General features: G+C 39.2%; 1 protein-coding gene across 1 annotated transcript in view; it reads left to right on the top strand.

Annotated features, from left to right (window-relative positions):
• CSMD1 (CUB and Sushi multiple domains 1) overlaps positions 1-27,037 on the top strand; it is a 2,044,058-nt gene that overhangs the window by 1,628,758 nt on the left and 388,263 nt on the right. The window contains exons 19-21 of the mRNA XM_030937494.1: positions 16,167-16,283; positions 18,269-18,484; positions 24,771-24,959. Of these exons, the coding sequence (XP_030793354.1) occupies positions 16,167-16,283; positions 18,269-18,484; positions 24,771-24,959 (522 nt within the window). The remainder of the gene's footprint in view (positions 1-16,166; positions 16,284-18,268; positions 18,485-24,770; positions 24,960-27,037) is intronic.

Raw genomic sequence — 27,037 nt, 5'->3', positions numbered from 1 at the left:
CTAACACGGTGAAACCCCGTCTCTACTACAAATACAAAAAACTAGCCAAGCGTGGTGGCGGCGCCTGTAGTCCCAGCTACTGGGGAGGCTGAGGCAGGAGAATGGCGGGAACCCGGGAGGAGGAGCTTACAGTGAGCCGAGATGGCGCCGCTCACTCCAGCCTGGGCGGCAGAGCCAGACTCTGCCTCAAAAAAAAAAAAAAAAAAAAAAAAAAAAAAAAAAAGAATAATAAGGAAGGACTGTCCCATGTTATATCAGCGCATATGAAAAACTAATGATAAACCAAACAATGTGGAATTGGTATGGAAATACATAAATATATTAGTGCAATAGCATAGGGATTCTAGTAACAGATCTTTGTACAGAAACTTAATTTATAATAAAATTATTCCATTTTGTAGAAAAGGAATATCCTATTAACACATAATGTTGCTCAAATTGGATACCTGATTTGGTTTTAAAATGTTTAAAAATGTGTACAAAATAAGTTACACATTGATTCAAGATATAAAGATTCAAAACTTAAAATTATGTGAAAATATATAATATCTCTCAGACAACCATTTTTAAAAGATGTCTATATATTTATTTATTTGTACAGGTGTAAGTCTGTAGCTCAGTGCGTTTCCCACAGTAAACATGTCTCTGTCAGCTAAAGACCATGTAGGTCACTAAATGAACTTTTCCAGGACTCCACACTCCCCTTTCACAGCCTCTTCCAGTCGCTGCCTCCCAGGGTTGAACCTTAATTGTCTGGCACTAGTGGTTATGTAAATAAATGAAATTATCCAGGGAAGGTACTCTTTGTCCAGCAACTTTCCTCGAACCTTAAGTTTGTGGGGTCCATGCATATTACGGCACTTAGCTGTGTTTCGCTGCTTCTCATCCTCTAATATTATTGCATGAACATATCAGCATTTTTTTTCATTATACTGTTTGCTGCCCCTTCAGTTGTTCTGAGCACATTTTTGTATATTTATTGGACATTGATGTATCGTCTCTTATAAAGCATCTGTTTCTTTGCTCCCATTTCTATTGGGTCACATACCTTTATCTTACTGAATTATAGGTGTTGTGTAAATATTTAGCTACAGTTCCTTTGATCTACGCATTATAAATCTTTTATTCTGGAGTTGTTCTTCTCCTTCTCTTATTGGTATCTTCTTGATGAACAGAAGTTTTTAATTTTAAAATAGTCCCATGTTTCACTGTTGTCATTTGTGCATGTTTCAGAAGGCTTGCCTCCACTCAGAGTAATGAAGATGTTCTGTTGTTTTCCACTAAAAACTTTAAACATTTTAACAGCTTTATCGAGGTATGTCTGAAATGCAGTAAACTGCATATGTTGAATGTGAACAATTTGATGTGATTTGGGATACATACGTACATCTATGAAACCATCACCATGATCAATAGCTTGTTCATCACCCCTAAAAGTAAAAAGTTATGTTTATCTTTTAAATTTATAACTTCAATCCACCAAAAAATGCGTGGAAAGGAATGACGTCACGTCCAGATCCACTTTTTCTCCGATGTGGCTGTCCGGATGAACTGGTGTCACTGGTATTTGAGATCCTCTTTCTCCTCTCAGCGCTCTGCTGACTTTGTCACAGGGGAAGTGGCCATACCTGTGAGCATCATGTTTTCTTTGTCATTTGGTTTTGTTGTTTCTTTTTTTTTGAAAAATCTTAGTTTTTAAATCTTGGAAAAACTTCTAGAGAAATCCAAAAACAGCAAATGAAAAAACATTGATCAATTTTGCTATATGCAAACTAAAAATTATTCTATTAAAAATGTAAAAATGTAAAAGAAAGGGTCAAACAACCAGAAATACTTGCATTCTCCATGTGATATACACATGAAATAATCATATTCTGCAACTGGAAGAAAGGAGAAAAGCAACACTAATAAGCTAACAGATCTATGAGGAAAAGAACTATGCAGATACATTTTATCTCTCTCTCTATATATATGTAAATATAGACATATACAATGCTAATAATTATATATTATTTATGTATTATATAGTTGTATATTATATATTTACATGTATTTATAACTTTAGTTATTAGTTATTACAATAACCCTAACCCAATAAACTTTAAAAAATATTCCAGTGCTAGGCCGGGCGCGGTGGCTCATGCCTGTAATCCTAGCACTTTGGGAGGCCGAGGCGGGTGGATCACAAGGTCAGGAGATCGAGACCATGGTGAAACCCCGTCTCTACTAAAAATACAAAAAATTAGCCGGGCGCGGTGGCGGGCGCCTGTAGTCCCAGCTACTCAGGAGGCTGAGGCAGGAGAATGGCGGGAACCCGGGAGGCGGAGCTTGCAGTGAGCCGAGATCGCGCCACTCACTCCAGTCTGGGCGACAGAGCGAGACTCCGCCTCAAAAAAAAAAAAAAAAAAAAAAAAAAAAATTCCAGTGCTGACTAAGAATCAGAAGAATGCAAATAAATCATAACTTTGCTTTCCTGCTGGAGTGCAGTGACAGGATCTCGGCTCAGTACAACCTCCACCTCCCAGGTTCAAGCGATTCTCCTGCCTCAGCCTCCCTAGTAGCTGGGATTATAGGCGCCTACCACCACACCCAGCTAATTTTTGTATTTTTTAGGAGAGACAGGGTTTCACCATGTTGGCCAGATTGGTCTGGAACTCCTGACCTCAGGTGATCTGCCTGCCTCGACCTCCCAAAGTGCTGGGATTACAGGTATGAGCCACCACGCCCAGCCTGATACATTCTTTTTGAAGGAAAAAATAAGAAATGATAGAACAATGCATGTTGTGTATATGCATATACTGTATAGATATATGTAATTGCAGGTACACACAGTGTTGCATAGAAATTGACTGAAAATAGACATCCTAAAACTGTAGTTCTCATGCTCACCTCTTCAGAGATAACTTGGCTGTAGCGAGGGTGCAGTGAGACTTTTGATTTTTCACTCTACAGTTTTTGGTATTATTTGAATTTATATTAGTTTTATTTTTGTAATTAGAACTCTAGTAATGAAAAATAAATAAACTACATGTGTCTGTAGGATTCTTAGTGTCAGAAAGATGATAACTCCTGGCTACTTATAATTTTGTAAAACTCAAGGATGTCATACAGACTATGTAAATATTTGTCATATTTTTGTGTTCTATATTAAAAATATTTGCAATAAGAATGATAACCCTTAAAATAATCAAGTCTTTTTCTTGTGAAACTGAACTTGAATCAGTTTGATATTTTGTTAAATTACCCTAAATTTGCAATAGAATAAGTTAATCCTATCAATAATTTTACCTGAATGTTTACATACCATGGAAACGCATATGGCTTTCTTGGATGATACTGTGCCTTTTTAATAATTTATTTTTGTTAATTTGGACTATAGACAAAAATAGAATTTTAAAATGGGATGTGTGTAAGCTGCTGTCTTTTTTATTTTCATGTGGGGTAGATCTATTTAACAAGTACCCACAAGGGACTTGTCAAGTTGTTTTACTTGCAGACTGTTAGTCATAGCTGTAAGGATTGAAAAGTTGTAGCACTGTGAATATAAGGTGATGGATGAAGGCAACTTGTTCATCATAGGACAGTCATTGAATTACCTAGGTTCTTGATCTGGTAATGAAAACTGACATACCCAAGAGAGAGACTTTGCCTGACTCGTTTGAAATACGTAGTTTTGATTTTAAGTGAGGTTTTTCTCAAAACAACATGCTCACGTACCTGTGCATTCAAATATTATCCACAAATTATTCATTGAGCGTTGGTAACTTACTTTTCAAAATATTTCAGTACCTAACCAAGACTATTTTCTTTTCTTTTCTTTTTCTCTCTTTTTTTTTTTTTTTTTTTTCATTATACGTTAAGTTCTGGGATACACGTGCAGAACATGCAGGTTTGTTACATAGGTATACATGTGCCATGGTGGTTTGCTGCACCCATCAACCTGTCATCTACATTAGGTATTTCTCCTAATGCTGTCCCTCCCCTAGCCCTGCACTCCCTGAACAGGTCCCTCTGTGTGATGTTCCCCTTCCTGTGTCCATGTGTTCTCATTGTTCAACTCCCACTTATGAGTGAGAACATGTGGTTTTTGGTTTTGTATTCCTGTGTTCCATTAGTTTGCTGACAATGATGGTTTACAGCTTCATCCATGTCCCTGCAAAGGACATGAACTCATCCCTTTTTATGGCTGCATAGTATTCCGTGGTGTATATGTGCCACATTTTCTTTACCCACTGTATCATTGATGGGCATTTGGGTTGGTTCCAAGTCCTTGCTATCGTGAACAGGGCTGCAATAAACATACATGTGCATATGTCTTTATACTAGAATTATTTATAATCCTTTGGGTATATAACCAGTAATGGGATTGCTGGGTCAAATGGCATTTCTGGTTCTACATCCTTGAGGAATTGCCACACTGTCTTCTGCAATGGTTGAACTAATTTACGCTCCCATCGATGGGGTAAAAGTGTTCCTATTTCTCCACATCCTCTCCAGCATCTGTTGTTTCCTGACTTTTTAGTGATCACCATTCTAACTGATGGTATCTCATTGTGGTTTGGATTTGCATTTCTCTAATGACCAGTGATGATGAACTTTTTTCTTACGTTTGTTGGCTGCCTAAATGTCTTCTTTTAAGAAGTGTCTGTTCATATCCTTTGCCCACTTTCTGATGGGGTTGTTTTTTTCTTGTAAATTTGTTTAAATTCCTTGTAGATTCTGGATATTAGCCCTTTGTCAGATCGATAGATTGAAAAAATTTTCTCCCATTCTGTAGGTTGCCTGTTCACTCTGATGATAGTTTCTTTTGCTGTGCGGGAGCTCTTTAGTTTAAATAGATCCCATTTGCAATTTTGGCTTTTGTTGCCATTGTTTTTTGCTGTTTTAGTCATGAAGTCTTTGCCCATGCCTATGTCCTAAATTGTATTGCCTAGGTTTTCTTCTAGGGTTTTTATGGTTTTAGGTCTTATGTTTAAGTCTTTAATCCGTCTTGAGTTAATTTTTGTATAAGGTTTAAGGAAGGGATCCAGTTTTGGTTTTCTGCATATGGCTAGCCAGTTTTCCCAACAACATTTATTAAATAGGGAATCCTTTCCCCATTGCTTGTTTTTATCAGTTTTGTCAAAGATCAGATGGTTGTAGATACATGGTGTTATTTCAGAGGCCTCTGTTCTGTTCCACCTTGGTCTATACATCTGTTTTGGTACCGGTACCATGCTGTTTTGGTCACTGTAGCCCTATAGTATAGTTTGAAGTCAGGTAGCATGATGCCTCCAGCTTAGTTCTTTTTGCTTAGGATTGTCTTGGCTATACGGGCTCTTTTTTGGTTCCATATGAAATTTAAAGTAGTTTTTTCTAATTCTGTGAAGAAAGTCAATGGTAGTTGGATCGGGATAGTATTGAATCTCTAAATTACTTTGGGCAGTATGGCCATTTTCACAATACTGATTCTTCCTATTCATGAGCATGGAATGTTTTTCCATTTGTTTGTGTCTTCTCTTATTTTCTTGAGCAGTGGTTTGTAGTTCTCCTTGAAGAGGTCCTTCACACCCCTTGTAAGTTATATTCCCAAGCATTTTATTCTCTTTGTAGCAATTTTGAATGGGAGTTCACTCATGATTTGGCTCTCTGTTTGTCTGTTATTGATGTATAGGAATGCTTGTGATTTTTACACATTGATTTTGTATCCTGAGACTTTGCTGAATTTGCTTATCAGCTTAAGGAGATTTTGAGCTGAGAAAATGGGGTTTTCTAAATATACAATCATGTCATCTGCAAACAGAGACAATTTGACTTCCTCTCTTCCTATTTGAATACGCTTTCTTTCTTCCTCTTGCCTTATTACCCTGGCCAGAACTTCCAATACTATGTTGAATAGGAGTTGTGAGAGAGGGCATCCTTGTCTTTTGCCAGTTTTCAAAGGGAATGCTTCTAGATTTGCCCATTCAGCATGATATTGGCTGTGGGTTTGTCATAACTAGCTAATTATTTTGAGATACCTTCCATCAATACCTAGTTTATGGAGAGTTTTTTTAGCATGAAAAAGGGTTGAATTTTATCAAAGGCCTTTTCTGCAATCATGTGGTTTTTGTCATTGGTTCTGTTTATGTGATGGATGACGTGTATTGATTTGTGTATGTTGAACCAGTCTTGCATCCCAGGGATGAATCTGACTTGATCATAGTGGATAAGTTTTGTAATATGCTGCTGGATTTGGTTTGCCAGTATTTTATTGAGGGTTTTCACATTGGTGTTCATCAGGGATATTGGCCTGAAATTTTCTTTTTTGTTGTTGTGCCTCTGCCAGGTTTTGATATCAGGATGATGCTGGCTTCATAAAATGAGTTAGGGAGGAGTCTCTCTTTTTTTATTATTTGGAATAGTTTCAGAAGGAATGGTACCAACTCCTCTTTGTACTTCTGGTAGAATTTGGCTGTGAATCCACCTGGTCCTGGCTTCTTTTGGTTGATAGGCTGTTATTTACTGCCTCAATTTGAGAACTTGTTTTTGGTCTATTCTGGCATTTGACTTCTTCCTGGTTTAGCCAAGACTTCTACTCTACCCAGCAGGTGACCTAGAAAATACAACTTCTCTATTGATGGTCTTGCTCTCTTCTTACCAACAACCAAACATATGCAATATTCAATCCTCTTCTTCATCCTTACATATTACATTATTTAAATCATTCCCAACCTCCAAGACCAGGTCACACTCAGTCGTGATTGCCCCAGGCTATGATAGCACTGACTTTTCTGACCTCAGTTTCTGTTAATATTCAGCTCCAGAAAGAGAGAGAGAGAGAATAACATGTATTTATAATTTATATCGAATATATCTTAGACTTATATATTATACATACTTGATACAGTCTGTTCAGTGTGATTTTAAGCTCCCAGGGAGCAGTAACTGAGGAAAAATTCATAGAAAGTACAGCCCTTCAGCTGGGGTTTCCGTTATGGGTAGGATTTCCCGAAGTAGCTAGCATGTGAACAGGCATCCCAGGAAAAGGAAATGAGCAAAATTATCAGGAGTTGATATACGGTACAGTCTAAGAATTCCTGGAGGTTTAGCAAAGTAGGGTCAATGGAAACTGAGTGGAGGATCAATAGGAAAGTGATTTAGGAGAAACAGAGTGGGAATAGACCAAAAATAGCCTATAGGTTTTGTAGTACAGGAATTGAGGTGCTATAGAGATGCCAGTTATATGGGTGGCATTTTCCATAGAAAATAAAAGTACACTCAGCTTATTCATTTTGTTTCTTTATTGTCAACCGATATAAATGTATGTAAAATTTGAGATTTCTACCTGTCAAAGGAATCAATAGCATGACTATAATTTGTGGCACTGGAACACATTTCAGAGTATAAAGAATTTATGGTAAAAATGTATTAATAAGCGAGGCGTGGTGGCTCATGCCTATAATCCTAGCACATTGGGAAACTGAAGTAGGGAGATTGCTGGGGCCCAAGAGTTCAAGGCCAGCCTGGGCAACATAGTAAAATGTCATCTCCATAAAAAATACAAAAAGATAGCTGGGGATGTTGGCATGCCCCTGTAGTCCCAGCTGTTCAGGAGGCTGAGGCAGGGGGATTGCTTGAGCCCAGGAGGTCAAGGTTACAGTGAGCCACGATCACACCACTATACTACAGCCTGGACAGTAGAGCAAGACTCTGTCTCCAAATAAAAGCTATTAATAAATCTACAAATTTTGGGTGAAGTTAGAGTTTGATATGAGAGTTTTAGTCAGTCATGTTTGATAGTTTTCATCCAACCATAAGAATTGTTCTCGTTACTCGTTACCCTTTAAATCTTAAGCAATCTCTTAAACCCCATGGGTTTTTCTCTCAACAAAAGCTACATAAGTAGGATATTTAAACCTTTAAACATTCATAGCTCTCAGAAAAGAAAAAAAATTAATCATAATATTCTACATCAACGTGAAACACAATGAACTCAGTGTCTGTCCTGGGTCCATAGCATCAGTTCAGTGTGTTTTTAATGTTATTCGTTCACACATTCAAATGTTAAAGAAATGAACATTGGGGTAAATTGTCCTTTAATTTTGTGAAAGACAAACGCAAAGAAAACTTTGAAATTTTTTTTATTAAATAAGTATTTTTGAAAACTGTTTACTCTCTCCACAAGCATTTATTGGGAACCTGCTGTATTTGCAATCACACAGAAGTTTAAAATCTATCAGCATATCAAAAGGAAAGACATTTTTAAAAATCACATAATGAAGTAAGTGCTTTATTAGACAAAAGAAAAGTGGTTGAGGATAAAGAAGTGGGGGAAAAAAAAGTTCCAATTTGGGATATTGAAAGCTTGGAGGCAATTTTGGAGATACATCTTTGAGATGGAGGTTGAGAGGAAGGGACATGTTTCAGTGTGAAGAAATGGTTATAAACTGAGGTGCAGAGAGAAAAAAAGAGTCCTGGAGGATTGAGGGGTGTGAATTAATCACTGAAGTTCGATGATGATCAAATGCCTTGGGTGCTGGTCTATGGACATAGTCAGAGATTCATGCTGCAGTGTCCTGCGATCCCACTGTGAGGACCAGGGTTCTTCTGAGAGTGAGGCGGGGGATGTCAATCAGGATTGGAATCTCTCCTGTGCAACTGGACTGCCTTAATTTACTCCCCTCCTTCCTATTGGGAGATTCTGCACAAGATTCCTTTTGGTAGAATGTTTCTATTATAAATACGTATGTGAACAACATATTTATTCATAAAAATATATTTAATATATTTATTCATATAAATAAATATATGAATAAATTCAGTGACTTCTGCAGGGCATGGAGAGTCTATGAATATTATTGAAGTGGAAAGTAATTCATTAAGTCTGGCTTCAAATAGAACTGTGTTTGTGGTTTCAGGAGAAGAAGAAAATGATGGAAAAAGAGAGAAAAGATGGAAACAGATCAGGCCCAAGGCTGTGCTTTCACAGGTTGATCTCTTTGAGGAAGAGGCAGACATGCAGAGGCTAGGCGATTGATGAGACCAAAATGACCTGAGACACACCAGTTGAAGAAAGTCAAGGTGGGGAGTAGATAGAAGTGTCACTAGGAGGATACAGGAGTTTAGGAGAGAGAGATGACTCCAAGGTGACATCCCGAGAAACCTAGCAAGCAGTTGGAAATTCAACATATTTGGAGAACGAGGTCAGTTTTTAACATGTACATGTGGAAGCTGTCAGTTTTCAAGTTACGGCTGGCACGGTGAAGGTGAATGTCACCGTCCAGGGAGCTAGAAGGTTTACAATCACCGGCTCCTCTTTTTCCCACCACCCTCTCTAACATGGAGATCACTGTTGCCTGTGAAATTGTCTGCGTGCTTCAACTGCCACCTTCCTCCCATCCATAAACTGGTTGAATTCAGTTTCTTAGTTCCAGTCAACAATAACTGACTCTGCAAACTTCCATCGATTAGAAGACTTTGGCAGGGTCAGGGGAAGTGATGGGGTGAAGGGGGTGGTGGGAAGTGCAGAATCCATCAGAGGGCTGTGTGCTTTGCCGTGAACATCAGCAGGAAGCCGCAGGAATGAGTTGGCAGGGAAACCTCAGCAGACAACCTGTCTCAGGGCAGCCTGCTAACACGGGGTTGCTTCTGATCTTCTGCGTTTCCTCCAACCTTGTATCACTTACTCCATAGTCATCATCCTGGGAGTGGACATTTGCCAGGATGTGCATTCATCACTTCGTTGATTCACCAGCATGTCCATCATACTCTAATCACCTAGACTTCCTTTGAGTTTAGAAAACAAGTTAATATTCTTGTTCTTGGAGTAAATCAGACCTAGTTATCTGGATTTATTTGTTTGTTTGTTTGTTTGTTTGTTTGTTTATTTATTTATTTATTTATTTATTTATTTTGACAGGGTCTAGCTCTCTCGCCCAGGCTGGAGTGAGCGGTGCAATCTCGGCTCACTGCAAGTTCCACCTCCTGGGTTCATGCCATTCTCCTGCCTCAGCCTCCCATGTAGCTGGGACTACAGGCGCCCGCCACCGCACCTGGCTAATTTTTTGTATTTTTTTTTTTTTTTTTGATAAACTTAGTTTTCTTCTTTTTTTTTTATTATTTTTTATTTTTTATTATACTTTAAGTTCTAGGGTACATGTGCATAACGTGCAGGTTTGTTACATATGTATACTTATGCCATGTTGGTGTGTAGAGACGGGGTTTCACCGCATTAGCCAGGATGGTCTCGAACTCTTGACCTCGTGATCCACCCGCCTCGGCCTCCCAAAGTGCTGGGATTGCAGGCGTGAGCCATCGCACCCGGCCGTTATCTGGATTTTAAAAACTAAGTTATTTGCCTTCCCCATTGGAATGTAAACATTGGAAAAACAGGAACTTAATCTGTCTTACTCATTGTTCTGTGCCCAGTAGCATCAAAGAGTGTTTGGAAAACAGTAGTATGTTTCTTAATAAGTAACTCTAAATGCAGGATTGGATGGATGAATGAATAAAAGCAGAGGACAAAAGATAGAACTTGAAAAATGGGTGGATGGGTCAGGTGCAGTGGCTCATGCCTGTAATCCCAGCACTTTGGGAGGCCGAGGCAGGGCAGGTAGATCACTTGAAGTCAGGAGTTCGAGACTAGCCTGGCCAACAGGGTGAAACCCTGTTTCTACTAAAAATACAAAAAATTAGCTGGCCGTGGTGGCACATGCCAGCTACTGGGGAGGCTGAGGCAGGAGAATTGCTTGAACCCAGGAGGCAGAGGTTGCAGTGAGCCAAGATCTCATCACTGCATTCCAGCCTGGGCAAAGAAGCGAAACTCGGTCTCAAAAAAAAGAAAAAAGAAAAAAAAAAAAAACAGTTGGATGCTTTACTTCAACTCAGTCAGGAAAATATCACAACATAGGTCTCCTCTTTTGTTCTTCAATGATTTCTGCATATCTTAGTCCTCCTTCCACAAGATTTCTGATGTAACATACCTGCATCCTTGATGTTGGGTAGGTCACATAAATAGTAAAGTAAAACTCAAGACACTGTAGTATTAAGGATAGCAACAGTAAAATTTTACTGTGACTTTCACAGCTACTCAGAAAAGGATCTGCCATGCATGAAGAAACAGATTAATGTAATTCAAATTATGGGCAGCTATATTTGTAGCTCTGCTAAGGGAATGTAGGCATGTCTCCATATGAATATAGCCATAACCTGTATAGACACTAAAATGTAATTCAGGTATTTCATTTTATTCTCTCCTCTCCTCACTTCAATTTTAGGTGAGAATGCCAATTCAATTCTGCATACATCAAATTTCCTTTTCCTGAAAAATGTTATAGGATTTGTGGACAGAATTACTTTTATGTAAAGTCTTCATGTATGTGAATTGGACTACATTGTGTTTGCACCCACATAAATCTAAACGAGCCCGACAGCAGCTTTATCTCTAATTTTCTGTCTCACTTTGCACCTAATGGCAATGTGACAGGGCTGGTTAGTGATTTCCAGGTTCCATGAGATATGGTTGGAAAACATCAGCACATTCCCTCCCAGATTTTTCCCCAATAGATGAACAAGTAACTTTTCTTGATGATATGAAGACAGAGGATAAAATAAAGATTGATTGTTTTAATGCTGTTACATGTAGTTGGATATGAATTAATTTTATCAGTTTATTTTACATATGCAGATTTTGGGATACAGACCACTGACAAGTAGCTTTGGATATAAGATGTCTCAGTTTTACTTAAAATGTTTTAAATTCATTATGGTGAATGTTTTCATAAAAATCTGAGAAGTTATTGCATCAATTCACACCAATCCAATCACAGACCAGTGAAAAGTGACCAATCCAAAGCTTCTGAATTTAGGACTCCTCTGTCCTCTGCTGGTTTTCATCCCACTACATGGTGCACTGGCATCAGTTTCCTCTGTGGAAGCTTATGTCTACATTCACTGCACCGCTGATCTCACGTAGTTGTGGTCTCCCTTCTATCCCTTGCTCAACCCTCTTTCATGGACTCCAGACCTGTGCATCCAGTTGCAATGTCAACCATTCCACACACAAGCCCAGCAGACACGGAGCTTCAATATCCAAAGCTGAATGCCTGCCTTACTCTTATAACGTGATTCTCTCAATGTCTCAAGTCTCACCCTGTAGTTATTTCCCACTCAGGTTAAGTCCTCACAATCAACCCCAGCTCCTCCTTTTTTTTAATCATAATGCCCACCTCCCATTCAGGAGAAAGTCCCACTGGCTCTGCCTTCAGGACACAGCCAGGTTCAGACCATGTCTTGCCATCTTGCTGCCAATGCCCTGGTTCGGGGTCCTTACCGCCTTCCTCCCTCCACCCCTGAGTGTTCTCTCAGCACAGCCTCAGGAGCAGGGCCCTGCCACCCCTGTGTGTTCTCTCAGCACAGCCTCAGGAGCAGGGCTAAACCCCAGGTAGGTCATGAGGTCACATCCTTTTCTAGGCAGGGCCGTCCAGTGCCCCATCATGTCACTGAAAGAAACCTCCAACTCTTCTGACGACCACCGGCCACAGAGGTGTCCTTTCTGCTCCCTACACCTGCAGCTCCACTGTAGCTTGAGCCCTGGTCCTAGCCACTTTCTCTACCTAAATTCTTCCCCAGGTGTCCAGTGTTTTCCTTGTCTCTCTCAAGTCCTTATCTATAGACCACTTCATAAGTATGGCACCCCTGGCCACCCACAAGCCTCGGGCTATCCCATCCCTCTTTCTCGATTTTCTTCACAGTCATGTGTCATCTCCCAACATTGTACATCATCTGCCTTTTATGTTGTTACAGGTTTTATCCTGTCTTTTCCAACCAGAATGCATACTTTGCAAGGGCAGATATTTTATCTCTCTTATTATTGATCATCCCTGATGCTGGGGACAGGGCCTGCTCCATAGCAGGTGCCAAATAACTATGTGTTGAATAATTTCAAGTGGGATGTATAATGTCTTCTTTCACAGTGGAATGTGGAGTCACTGCAATCTGAAGATGCAAATATTCCATAAGAAATTCTTAAAATATTCTAGAACCTATTTTAAAAATTTTCTCTTTTGCTGGTTTTTATATCACGCTTCCCATGAGGTTTACATATTAAAGGAGATGATTTGTTCCCTTAAGATGCATGGTTAGTGAGCATGATGAGGCTTGTCACATCTTTCATATCTTTCATAGATTATCTAATTCTTTTGTGAATATTCTTTGTGGAGCAGGCTTTTATAAAACATAATTCAGAATGATCATACTAGTTGGAAGAAGTTACTCAGAATATCATTTACTTCATGATAGGTCATCCTACCTAGTTTAAGAAAGGAAGTATAAATACATACATGCACAGAATGGGGACATGTTTTTTAAAAAAGCAAAAGAATCTTGTAACATGCATAGTGAATTGTGACACTGAGTGATGTTTTGCTTGTGAGACACTATTGTGAGCTCCTTACATGTATTCACTGCTTTCATTCTTCAGCAAGCAGGAATGAGCTGTGATTTCTGCCTCCTTTTACATATGAGGCTATGGAAACACAGAGGAGTAGAGAACCTTGCACGTATAAGTGGATGTATTAGTCAGTGTGCTGCAGAGAAACAGAACCAAAATTTGTTGTGGGAATTGGCTCATGTGGTTGGGAGGCCAAAAGTCCCAAGATCTGCCCTCTGCAAGCTAGACACCTGGAAAAGCCAGTGGCATAATTAAGGCTGAGACTGAAGACCTGGGAACCAAGGGAGCTGAAGATATATGTCCTGGGTCTGATGGTTCAAGAACCAGGAGCTCTGAAGTCAGGGTCATGAGAAGACGGATGTCCCAGCTCAGGAAAAGATAAATTTTTTCTTCACTCTGCCTTTTCTTTCTTTCTTTTTTTCTGTCTTTCCTTTTTTTTTTTTTTTTTTCTTTTTTTTTTTTTGATGGAGTTTCACTCTTGTTGCCCCAGGCTAGAGGACAATGGCAGGATCTCAACTCACTGCAACCTCCGCCTCCTGGGTTCAATTGAGCTAGACACCTGGAAAAGCTAGTGGCATAATTAAGGCTGAGGCTGAAGACCTGGGAACCAGGGGAGCTGAAGGTGTATGTCCTGGGTCTGATGGTTCAAAAACCAGGAGCTCTGAAGTCAGGGTCAAGAGAAGATGGATGTCCCAGCTCAGGAAAAGATACATTTTTTCTTCACTCTGCCTTTTCTTTCTCTTTTCTTTCCTTCTTCCCTCCCTCCCTCCTCTCTCTCTCTCTCTCTCTCTCTCTCTCTCTCTCTCTCTCTTTCTTTCTCTCTCTCTCTCTCTCTCTCTTTCTCTCTTTCTTTCTCTCTTTCTCTCTTTCTCTCTTTCTCTCTTTCTCTCTTTCTCTCTTTCTTTTCTTTCTTTCTTTCTTTCTTTCTTGCTTTCTTTCTTCTTTCTCTCTCTCTCTCTGCTCTTTCTCTCTTCTCTCTTCTTTCTTTCTTTCTTTCTTCTTTCTTTCTTCTTTCTTCTTTCTTTCTTCCGTCTTCCTTCCTTCCTTCCTTCCTTCCTTCCTTCCTTCTTCCTTCCTTCCTTCCTTCCTTCCTTCCTTCCTTCCTTCTTCCTTCCTTCCTTCCTTCCTTTCTTGATGGAGTTTCACTCTTGTTGCCCCAGGCTGGAGGACAATGGCACGATCTCAGCTCACTGCAACCTCCGCCTCCCGGGTTCAATTGATTTTCCTGCCTCAGCCTTCTGAGTAGCTGGAATTATAGACTCCCGCCACTATCCCTGGCTAATTTTTTTTATTTTTGGTAAAGATGGGGTTTTGCCATGCTGGCCAGGCTGGTCATGAACTCCTGACCTCAGGTGATCCACCTGCCTCAGCCTTCCATAGTGCTGGGATTACAAGTGTGAGCTACCGTGCCCAGCCTTTTCTCTGCCTTTTTATTCGGTTTAAGCCCTCAGCAGATTGAATGATGCCAGTTCACACTGGTGAAGGCAAATCTTCACTTAATCCACTGCTTCAAACGCTAATCTCTCCTAGCAGCACCCTCACAGACATGCCCAGCCTCTTACCAGCTATCTGGGCAGCCCTTAGCCCAGTCATGCTGGCACATATCCTTCACCACCACAGTGGAGGTGCTGCAGTGAGGGTGGGCAGCCAGGTCTCGAGATCTGAGCTGGTGGCATCCATAGGCCTCACAACTGCAGGTGGACAGGTTCCAGGAGAAGGGCAAGACCCGGAGCACTTGGTGACTCGCAAGACACGTGGCTGTTTGTTTGCAGAGCATGAGTAGCAATTGCCTTTCCTGCCTCTACCCTCTGGCTCTGGTGACTCCATTTCCTTTTATTCTTTTTCAGTCCAGTGCTTCCATTCAGAGGATAGTTTGAGATGTCTTAAGATATGAAATAAAAGGAGAAAGTTGGTGGGAACATGTCAATATTCTCCTTTTGATATTTGTAAAATTAGGGTACATGGAGTCTATTCAAAATGTTAAATTATTGATGGCTTAAGAATTGAATTCCTGTTAGCAACTCTCAGTAGGTAATGTTTTGATTAGTATCTACCAGTAGGTACCATTTTAATCATTTAGTATCTATTACACACTGTAAATTGTGTTCTGCAATGGCAATCATTGCAAACACCTATCCATGAGATGGATTTTATCATAATTTCTGTTTTCAAGATGGGAGAAATGTAAAGGATTGAGAGACTTACCAGAGATCACAGAGCTAGTGAGTAGCTGAGCCGGCATTTGAACTCTTAACTTTCTGATATCAGAGTTGAGCACTTAAGCTCCCATATTCCACTGACACCCTAATTGTTGCCACTTTCCCATTGAAATGATTACATAAAACTTTCTCTTCTTTTCTTCCAAAATAAGTGTCTGAAGCAAGTGTTTGAACACGGCATGATTTGTTCAGGGGTTTTGAACTCATTGAGGTGCTGAAGAAGACCAGCAGCTCTCAGGAGTGCACACCTGCACTATTTCTGCAGTTCTGAGGCTTGTGAATGCAGGTTCCCGTTCTCCTGCCGTGCTTTATTCTGTGTTATGTTGTCAAGGTTTTGTAGTGGTTAAGATGCCTACATATGAACCAGCATAATATAGTTGCAAGTAACATAAAGCTCAGGTTTTGCTTGGTTTTTCTTGGATATGACATTAGATCTGTTAAGCCCCTTCAAATTCCATGCCATTTAAACCAGTATTTTGTTCTGGCAATCATTGTGAAACTTTAGTGCTACAACCATCTCTCTTTATTATTTTAAGCCCTGTGTGGAGGCTACATCCATGGAAAGAGTGGAACAGTCCTTTCTCCTGGGTTTCCAGATTTTTATCCAAACTCTCTAAACTGCACGTGGACCATTGAAGTGTCTCACGGAAAAGGTAAGAATCTATCGTAGGTCTCAAACGTAGTGACAAGTAAATGAGACAGAAACGTGGGAACAAAACAAAAGCACATTACAGTGTAAACAAGTGAGATAACTACTTTTCTCATGGATAGTTCAAAACGTTGACTTATTATTTAATAAGATTTTGGAAGAAAAATAGTCTTTCAACTGTATAATAAAAACAGATTCCTTGTTTTGCTCTCTGTTTATCAGATAACCTGAATATATGCATGTCAATAAAAGCTTGAAATGTAGGTATCATGGTAAGGAATAAAGGCATCTATTCAATAAAATGTGACTATTAATTAAATAAAAGGAAATAAGCTATTGTCTAACTTCTAATTTCCATGATAAATCTGGGACAGTTTTTGTACTTTCCTTGTATTTTATGTTTACCTGGTATCATCACACATAACGAATAATTTATCTTCACATAATCCAGAGATGCCTCATGGAATAGATATTTCTATCCTCCATTATAGATAAGCATAGTGAACACCAGGACATTTTGCATTTTGTGTAGGAAATGTAGATTATAATCACTAGGTTTAGGATTGTAGCCTGACTCTTTTTTCTGTGACTGAACTTGTCATTTTTAAGAGTCTGTTTGGGGCCAGGTGAAGTGGCTCATGCTTGTAATCCCAGCATTTTGGGAGACCAGGACAGGTGTATCACCTGAGGTGAGGAGTTCCAGAGCAGACTAGCCAATATGGTGAAACCCTGTCTCTACTAAAAATACAAAAAAAAATTAGCCAGGCATCGTGGTGCATCCCTGTAATCCCAGCTACTCCAGGGGCTGAGTCAGGAGAATGGCTTGAACACAGGAGGCGGAAGTTGCAGTGAGCTGAGATTGCGCCACTGCACTCCAGCCTGGGAGATAGAGTGAGACTCTATCTTAAAGAGTAAAATACAAAAGAGTCTGTTTGGAATTTCGATCACATAAGTATTATGTAGACTTTGTCTTTTCACATAGATTTGAACCCTACTTAATATTAAATGGCTACATTTTATTATGTATGCTGTGGGACACTTATGTATGCTACCATGAATGACACAAAAGAAGAAGTTGCTCTGAAGGAAACTAAGCATAACGAAGACACAGATTATGAGTGACCGAAGTTTTATAATCATAAAAATACACATTTTTATTAGAAGGTATCTATTCACAGTTAATTTTATTGATTTCACTATAGGAATCCAGAAATAAGACTTTGTAGTTCTGGTTACTATGAGGTCATATGCTTTAGGGGCATCTAAAACTACATTTTTAAGGAAGTTTTTCCTCAGTTATACAGACCTCCAACTAAGATTTTCTAAAGGACACTTGTTTAGTGTAAATTGAAAAACTGTCTGGTCCTTTGTCCCTCTGGGACAAATACTGTCCCTAAGAGCCTACTGACAATTTTTAAATGAAACCCATTGTAAACATTCTCACCTGTTTTTCTTAAATATTCATATCTATGCCAATATCTACATCTATATCTGTATCTATATATAGCTACATCTATAATCTCCTTATCTACCTCAGTATTCATATCCACATCATATCTTCATATTTACATCGTATCTGTACTTATATGCACTTAAGTATTCATTTTTGTTGTTTAACCCCTCTGCTTTTTTTCATTTCTAAAGCCATCCTCTTTCCACCCATTTTCTTCTTCAACTTCAAAGCTAGATTTACGTATTAAGAAAATGTTTTAATATTTTGATTAAGGCTTGATGTGTCTAAATCCAGAAAAAAATTTTCAGCAACTGTTACCTCTCCTAACCTCTCTCTTTTTCTCTCTCTCCTCTACCTCTCTCTCTCTCTCTCTCTCATCTCTCTATCATCTCCGTCTCTGTGGCTGTTACTCTCGGGAATCTGTCTTCCCCTGTCATTTCCTCTTCCTCTCCATTTCTTTCATCTCTGTCTCTGCCCCTTTCCCTCTCTGCCCTCTGTGTCTCTTTCTCTCTCTGTCTCTCTCCTTCGTTTCTCAGGAGTTCAGATGATCTTTCACACCTTTCATCTTGAGAGTTCCCATGACTATTTACTGATCACAGAGGATGGAAGTTTCTCCGAGCCCGTCGCCAGGCTCACTGGGTCAGTGTTACCTCATACGATCAAGGCAGGCTTGTTTGGAAACTTCACTGCCCAGCTTCGGTTTATATCAGACTTCTCCATTTCATACGAGGGCTTCAACATCACTTTTTCAGGTATGTTGGTCTTGTTTGCCGTTTCTCTCCTGTGGCAACAATACTGCTATTTCTCTTCGTGAGAATGTGTGTGAGTGTGTGTGTGTGTGTAATGTGTGCATGAGTGTGTGTGTGCATGCATGACTGCAGGCATGATTCCAACCGATGGGGTGCAGGAAGCTGAGCCTTCACAAAGCAGGGCACAAGTACAGTTATGTGGCATCCAGAAAATGCCACTTTGTGTTACACAATCTGTGAATTCTCATTCTTGAAAAATCTGTAAATGTCACTATCTTCTGCAAAGCCCTTCTTACTCGATTCTCTTCACCAACTCTACAAGATCTCTTAGGAAAGTTTCCTCATTGGGAGGCGTCCTCAGGGTCAGTTGTCACCTGATTGCATTGGTTTCTACCCTTCAGTAGTTGCCAATATTTTCATTGACAACCACCTCTAGGATGAAGGAAGCACGTGGACACACACAGTTGAGGATGAGCTTAGAGTTTCATATATTCATATGCAGTGACAAAAAATACTCCAAGTTGGTAACATCATTATTTGTAATGATAATATATAGATAATATTTGCACAAGGTTTATATTACAGCAGAAATTATTTGTATGGGTTAGCTTGTGTAATTTGTATAGTTTATGACATAGATGCTAGTTTTTTTTACAGATACAAAAAAAAATTACCCCCACTTAAAAGCTGGCCAAACATGTGAGAGATAAACATGGTCATATAAACAAAATGTGAATGGGTCACACTCAAAACCTCTGCAATATCTTTATTTCCAACACACCCCTACCCTCTGCCAACGAAAAGGGCCCTGCTGCACTACAACTGCCAATGGATGGGAACAATCACGTTAACTTGCATTTGTGCATATGATGCTTTGGACAAAGAGAGTTTTCCTTCCTTATTCCTCATAGCCCAGATCAAATGTAATTTTCATGAGGTGGTCCCTTACCACAGTCACATGTAATTTATTCTACTTTTGAGATCTCAGAAATTCCTTAATAACTTTTGATGCCACTTATGAGAGATTACGTGTTGCAATATTTGAGTATGTATCTTACCCCCAGACTAAGACTCAAAAATCTTGGTAGAAAGTTTGCTTGCCCCACTTTTATATAAGCTACAGCTCTACTGCTGTGTCTTACTCATAAGTAAGATGAGTTACTTGTAAGTAAGATGATTTTCCACTGTGTGGGGATTGACACCCCTAATCCTTGTATTATTCAAGGTCGACTGTACTTGAATAATACATGGGTTAGGAGTGTCAACCCCCGCACAGTGGAAAATCTGAGTATAACTCTTAACGCCTCCAAAACTTAACCACTAATAGGCTACTGTTGACCAAAGGCCTACAGTCAATTAACACATAAATAAACTAGTATCTACATTTATTTTGTGCTTTCATGACATAACTAACATTTTACTAATTTTTAAGATATGTCTTGATGGCACGGTTCATCTGCATGTGTTTTTAAGTTGCAGCAAATCTCCAAAAAATTGCCAATATGTGTATTGAAAACAATTCATGTTCCAATGGACTCAAGTAGTTCAAACCCACATTTTTCAAGAGCCAACTGTAATAAGAACTTCACAATTGCCTACTAACTACTGCATGATGAGTAGCATTATGTAAAATAAAAGTGCGTTTTCTAGGAAAATATTTCTTGGGGATTTCAAGATGCTCTGAACTATTTTCTCCTCCCTCTAATTCTACCTAGTTTCCGTTTATCTTAATCTGACTTTGTTGATTTTTCTTGGTATTTCACTGCTCACGTGACACTTTCAAGACTGGCTTAAACCACTTGAGTTCTTGGAAATTTGTTGTAATCAGCAGTAATCATGAAACGTGCCACTTTATATATCAAAGACTTAAATCTTTCCAACACTAATTCCTAAATCCCTCTCTCTGTGCATTCTCCCCTGGTGTATCGCAATTAGTATCACTATGAGAATGTCACTTGCTCCTGTTCTTACTTTCATCATGATCCAAAATGAATTTAAATAGACTTCTCCAAAAAAAGAAAATGGCAGCGACACAAGTCTGTTGTTCACTTCTGCAGGTGTTTCTCAGGAGTCGACGCAAATTCTGTTCATTTTACTGCATCAGTTTCTTATTCCGGTGTCCTTAGCACAGAGCTGACAGTAACTCTTTTGATGACTACTGTCTTAGTCTGTTTGTGCCACTTGCCATAATACAATACCTGATAGTATGTAATTTATAAATAATAGAAATTCGTTTCTCAGTTCTGGAAGCTGGGAAGTCCAAGATCAAGGTGCTGGCATCTGGGGTGAGCCTTCTTGCCGTGTCATCACGTGGCAGAGGGTGTAAGACCAAAAAGGGAGGATTGCCATGTCCCCTTGTGGTAGAAGACCAGAAGTCCTTTTTTATGGCTTTAATCCATTAATGAGGGTGGATCCCTAGTGACATAAACATCCCCAAAAAGGGGATCAAATTTCCAGCACATGGATTTTGGGTAACACTCTCAGACCATACAAATAACCAAAAGTCAGAATGGAACTATACAGCTGACATTCTCTATAAACTGCTTACACAAACAAGCAAGCCAACAACCAAATACTCTTTCATGGATCTTTAAAGTGGTAACAGTCTATAAACATTTAGAACAATTCGTTTCAATATAACCAGTAGAAAATAATACCTAAAGCCTGCAGAAGAAATCAATTTCATCTAGACAGTTGCAGAAAAGTTTTTAAAAAATAAAAATAAAGGTTTTTAAAAAATAAAAATAATAATAAAAACACTTTTGATTGCAAAGCCAACTTTAAGGTAAACAAGTTCCTTAGATATGTCAGAGGAGTTATTTCAATTGGAAGGATTTTTGCCTTGAAACTGGGCTGCACACAATTGCCAGTGACACTGATACCATGGAGTTTATTTTTTAAGTATACAGGTAACAAGCAATGTATTATACAAATGAAGCATTTACCCATCCAGAGACTTTGTTGTTTATCATGAATGGCATTCATATGCTTTTATATCTGCATTCTTTCCTGGTAATCGAGTTTATTTCTGCCTTTCTCAGAAGGCCTTATTAAGGCAGTATTTCCTGATTGTGTTTCCTAGTCAGTATTTCTGCAGATGTTAATGGTAATATTGTAGAAAAAGAGCCCCATATTCCAGTTGGTTTAGCTAAATCTGCACAATCCCCATTCTACATAACGTTGTCTGCTACTGGTTGCTAACTGTGTGCACTTTCCCACCTGCTACGATGTGTCTACTTCTTGAGTGCTAACTTCTAGTGAATTAGCATCATTTCTCAGTCATTCTCTTCAAAAGGTTAAAACTTGGACAACTTTGTGCCTTTACATATGTGGTTTTCTCTTCATTCAAAAGCCTTGGTGGCAGGCATCTGTAGTCCCAACTACTCGGGAGACTGAGGCAGGAGAATGGCATGAACCTGGGAGGCAGAGCTTGCAGTGAGCTGAGATGGTGCCACTGCAGCCTGGGTGACACAGCGAGACTTTGTTTTTTTTTTCTAAAAAAAAAAAAAAAAAAAAAAAAAAAAAAAACCTTTTCTGCATCTTTCGTGAGGCAAAACTCCTCCTGTCCAGGTCAGAGGGTGTCTCTGACATGCAGCCTTTCTTCTTTTCCCTAAGCAGAATTTGTTTTCTTCTATAAAACATAGGAGAAAAACATTTCCATGACAACGTTTTTACACCAAAATTATTTATTTCCCAAAATTACTTTTCTGTATTTGCCTCCTTCAGTGGTACCATAAATTTTCCAATGAGGATACTGTTTCTTCTTCTGTGGTTGAGTCATGAGTACCTGGGACAAAGGAGAGAGTACTCATTCTTTAATTGCCTAGGCAGGTCTCTGTGACAGGCTGAGACTTGATTGTGAAGCAGAGAATGGACAGCTAATTTGGGTGGGCTGTCAGCAGAAGGAGGTGCAACGGGAGGACCAGGCCACCAAATTTAGGATAAAGAAGAGGGGCACTGCGGCCAGACTGACCCCTGAAACTGAGGGGAAAGTGGAAGGATGTGAAGTTAGTTATGGAGGGCACATAACATAAGTAACTTGGATGTTAATTGTGAATGTTGCATGAAACCATTGGATGGTTTTGAGAAGCTTGACATGATCTGACCTTTTTCAATGTTATTTGAAAGATAATGTGTGAGTCTCAACAAGAACATGTTATGCAATCCCAGCAAGAGATGCCAGATGGAAGCTCAGACTACAGGAAGGATGCTAGGGTAGAGCTGACTTGATTGGTAGGAAGTGAAGGGGTGGCATAAAATACAAAGTTTTCAACCTGCATGAATGAGGATGCTATGCTTTGCATCACAAACACTAAGAATAAAGCAGGTTTGGGAAGAAAATACAGACTTTTTCTCTTGCAGATATTGAGGGATGTATTTGAAAGCAATTGACAAGCGTCTTCAGTTCATATAACAGGATCATATTAAAGAAAAAGAAATACTGGAAAGCCATCAGCAGTTAATTTCAACACATGGGGCGCAGAAGATCCGAATCAGCCAATTGAAAAGTTGGGTCCAGTGAGTTAGGAGGAGAGTGGCATCCCAGAAGCTAAGAAAGGAGAGCCTTTTAAGAAAGAAGAGAGCATTCAACTGTTTTGAAACCTACTTAGTAAGAGGAGGACTAAGAATTGACCATTGGTTTTTGCATCTGGTGGTCACTGTGACTTTGGTAAGATGTATTTGAGTGGAAGGCTGTGAAGGAAAACCTGAATAGATGAGATGAAGAGAGGCTTAGAAGGGAAGTTGGGAAAATGGAAGCTACACCCAACACTTTGAAAAGTTTGTGCTAATGATAACCAGAGAAATAATATGGTGGTTGGGTGACTGTGAAGTCCAGAGATTGGTGGTGTTAGTTTGTTTTGTTGGTTGGTTTGGTTGTTTACCTCATTCTTAAGATTGATGTATTTTTATCTTGATGGAAATAAGAGAACTGATGAGGAAAAGAAAAAGGATAAACTCCAAGAACAAAGTGTTTGAGTAGGTGAGAAGATGGAATTCTGAGGACAATACACTTTCTTGGGTTAGATGAAGATGAACATGTACATAGTGTAAATACACTTTGTATAATAGTGATTAAGTGACAATTAATGTAAGAGAATCCTAACAAAGCCTAATTGAGATGGTTACAACTAATATACACCTTCTAACCTCGCGATATTGTTTCAGGCTTTCTGTCCTTGTAAGCATCTTTCAGAGGATATTGTATAAACTATGGAGTAAAAATATACACAAAGCAAAGAACCACAGGACCATGGTGTTTCTTTATATAAGATAATAGGTATAACATATAATAATATCAAATTATTCTCCTATTTGGCAAGAGTTTTCAGTTGTTTTTAAAGAAATGACAGGAAGAGTATGGTTTGAATTGAGTGTACACAGTATATCCTTAGATAGAAGGAAAATGATAACAGCAAGGTGTGAGATAGTGATTCTATTACAAAATCTTGTCTCCTACTTTTCAATCTCACACTGCTTACAGATTGAAAATAAACAGAGGAAAATTCCACTATTCCTCACTGAGGTACATTCTAGAGGTGAAATCGGCTATGATAAGCTTTCCACAAACACAGCCCTGTGCCTTTGCTTTTATGTTATGCTTCATGCCTTAGTTATCAAAAAGCACCTTTGGGAGGGATACAGTAACCAATTTAAGCAATTAGAAATATCAGTGAAATTATTCCACACTCTAAAATTGACAGTTTTGAAGTGAATTATCTCATTTTAATATGCTATTTGTCTGTCTTCAATTACATAATAATTGTACACATTTATGGGGTGCATGTGATATTTTGATACATGAGTAGAATGTGTGACAAACATATGAAGATACTTAAGATACCCATCACCTCAAACATTTATTACTTCTTTGTGTTGGGAACATTTCAAATCTTGCCTTTGAGCTAGTTTGAAATGTACACTTTATTATTACTCACAATGGTCACCGTACTCTGCTATCAAGTATTAGAACATATTCCTTCTAACTGTATCCTTGTATTCATTGGCCAGCAGCACTTTATCCTTCCCTCCATACACCCCCTTCCCAGCCTCTAGTAACTCTCATTCTTACTTGTCAATTTAAAAAAAAAAAAAAAATTCTAAATCCCATGTCGTTTGTCATTAGACAGTTCATAGTACAAGACAAAAAATGCACGTAACAGTTATAAGTGTTTGGGGAAAATATGTGTATAGATTTATTTTTTGTAATAGCACCTTTCTACTCTTGCTATTTAATCATTGTGTATTTACCCAAATCCTCATGCATTTACTCTGTCTCTGAATGTCTCAGAGTACGACCTGGAGCCGTGTGATGATCCTGGAGTCCCTGCCTTCAGCCGAAGAATTGGTTTTCGCTTTGGTGTGGGAGACTCTCTGACGTTTTCCTGCTTCCCGGGATATCGCTTAGAAGGTGCAACCAAGCTTACCTGCCTGGGTGGGGGCCGCCGTGTGTGGAGTGCACCTCTGCCAAGGTGTGTGGGTAGGTGGTCACACGCTTTCATTTCATTCATCCATGGGGACAGGGCATAGCCCAGGCAAGAAGCCCAGGGTGGTCGGGACGGGGTTGGGGGTTGTTGACAAGGAAGGAGGGGGTAAGAATATGGGCCCCACTCTGCCAACCAGGGGAGAGGGGAGCTGCCTAACTGCTCTGGGCTTGAATGAGCTCATCTATAATGTAAGTCCCTTTCAGCTCTGAAATTTTATGATTGAACAAGAGTGAAACCAAAGCATGTGTCAAGCATATTTATGAAGGGAAAAAAAAAAAAAATATATATATATATATATATATGAGAGAGAGAGAGAGAAAATCTGAAACGAAAGAAAACAATGAAAAAGAAAGAAGCCAAGCTATAATAACGCAACCTCTGACAATTATATTGGTTTAAAAGCAGCACATGCCCCTTGGTATAACGATGGTGACAATTTCGTTTTTGTGTCAGTTGTACCCTTTGATTGGATGATGGTTGCACACTCCTGCTAAGTGGGCATAATAGGCATTTGAATGCTGAATTGGCTTTTTCAGTGTGTTCTGGAGGAATCCAAGAGATAATTCCAAAGAGTAACAGGAACTTTTATTTTGGTACCTTGAAATGAAGTACTGGGCTCATGTGCTGGTGCTGGCTTGTTGATCTGGTAGGGCGACGTTTATTGGCAATCTGGAAACCGTGCCACTGTAAGAAGTTTAGCAAAGGAGAATCATAGCTGCTGTCGTAGCTTAAATAGGGTGTGTTGCCCACACAGCCAGAGCTCTCGTAGTTAGCTATATGGACAAGGTCTGGTTCCTGCCATAGCAACCCAGCCATGTTGCTCAGCATATTCTGGGTCTTACAAATTGTTCTTTAAAGTTACAGAAAACTGACTAATGTCGTTGGGAAGAAAAAAGGGAGGTGAGAGATTAACCAAGGTTCTCCTTAACACCAAGCTTTCTGAGTCCATGGAGTCCAGAATACGAACCACACTAATTTAACCAGTTAACGAACTGGAGGCAGGTGGGGGAGGTCTGAAGATAAAATGTAATAATCCATACAAAACACAAACTTGTTCACTTAGCCTGACTTGTTTAGCATAACTTGTTTTATTTTACCACGGTACAGAATCTCTTTGATTTTTGGAGTTGCTTAGGAATATTATGTAACTCAAATGATAAAGCTATCTTTTTGAATTTTAATGAGCCAGAGAGACACATAGTCAGAATTTCATTATTAAAAAAATTAAACAAAAAACATGAATCAAATCATCTGTGTCTCTTTCCAAAACAGGTGTCTATATATTTTTACAATCTGTTTTTATCCTACAATAGTGGTTCTTACTTTCTTGTGGTTATAATATTTGTTTGAGAATGGAAGGCAAATTTTGAATATTATCTCAAGAAAAAAAAAGATATGGTGTTTTGTAGATGATCTTAGGAGTTCCCAGAGTTGGTTGGAGTCTATTCCAGAGACTCCTAACTGAGATTGTTTGAAGTCTGGACAAAACCCCCAACTCAATGAAATCAAAGTGACATCTAGGTATGGAACAGTAAGTTGTCTACTGATTATAATGATTAAGACCCATTAAATGTTATTCTATTTCATCCAGAGTCATTATCTTTACATTGTTTTTCTTGTCATTCAGGTGTTTACTCTGTGGTCTAAAATATGAAAGAATAAGTAACCAGAGTTGGAAGAATAGTTACTATTTATTAAACACTGTATGGTAGACCAGCCACTGCTTCAGGCTCCTTCCATGTAATAATGTATTTAGTCCCACGACAATTCTATGAAGTAAACCCTACGAGTGACAGTTTCCTTTTACAGGTGGAAATATTAAGACACAAAGAACCTACAAACTGCCCAAGGACATAGAGCTAGGAAGACTCGAACGCAGGGAGCCTGCAACTCAGCCTTTAACCACTGCACTGAACAGGGAAACGGAGGGCCTTGGACAGGCCCTTTTTGTATTTAGCCTTTTGCATTTTGCCTGCAGTTCCCTGATTTTTCTTGCAGCCCCTCTGGTGCATTTGGGTGCTGTCTTCATTTCTGTCTCATTCCCCACACCTGCTTAGCTCCTAGTTCTGAA

Source organism: Rhinopithecus roxellana, chromosome 9 (genome assembly GCF_007565055.1).
Source record: "Rhinopithecus roxellana isolate Shanxi Qingling chromosome 9, ASM756505v1, whole genome shotgun sequence".
Taxonomy (NCBI): domain Eukaryota; kingdom Metazoa; phylum Chordata; class Mammalia; order Primates; family Cercopithecidae; genus Rhinopithecus; species Rhinopithecus roxellana.
This window is presented reverse-complemented; position numbering and strand designations above follow the sequence as displayed.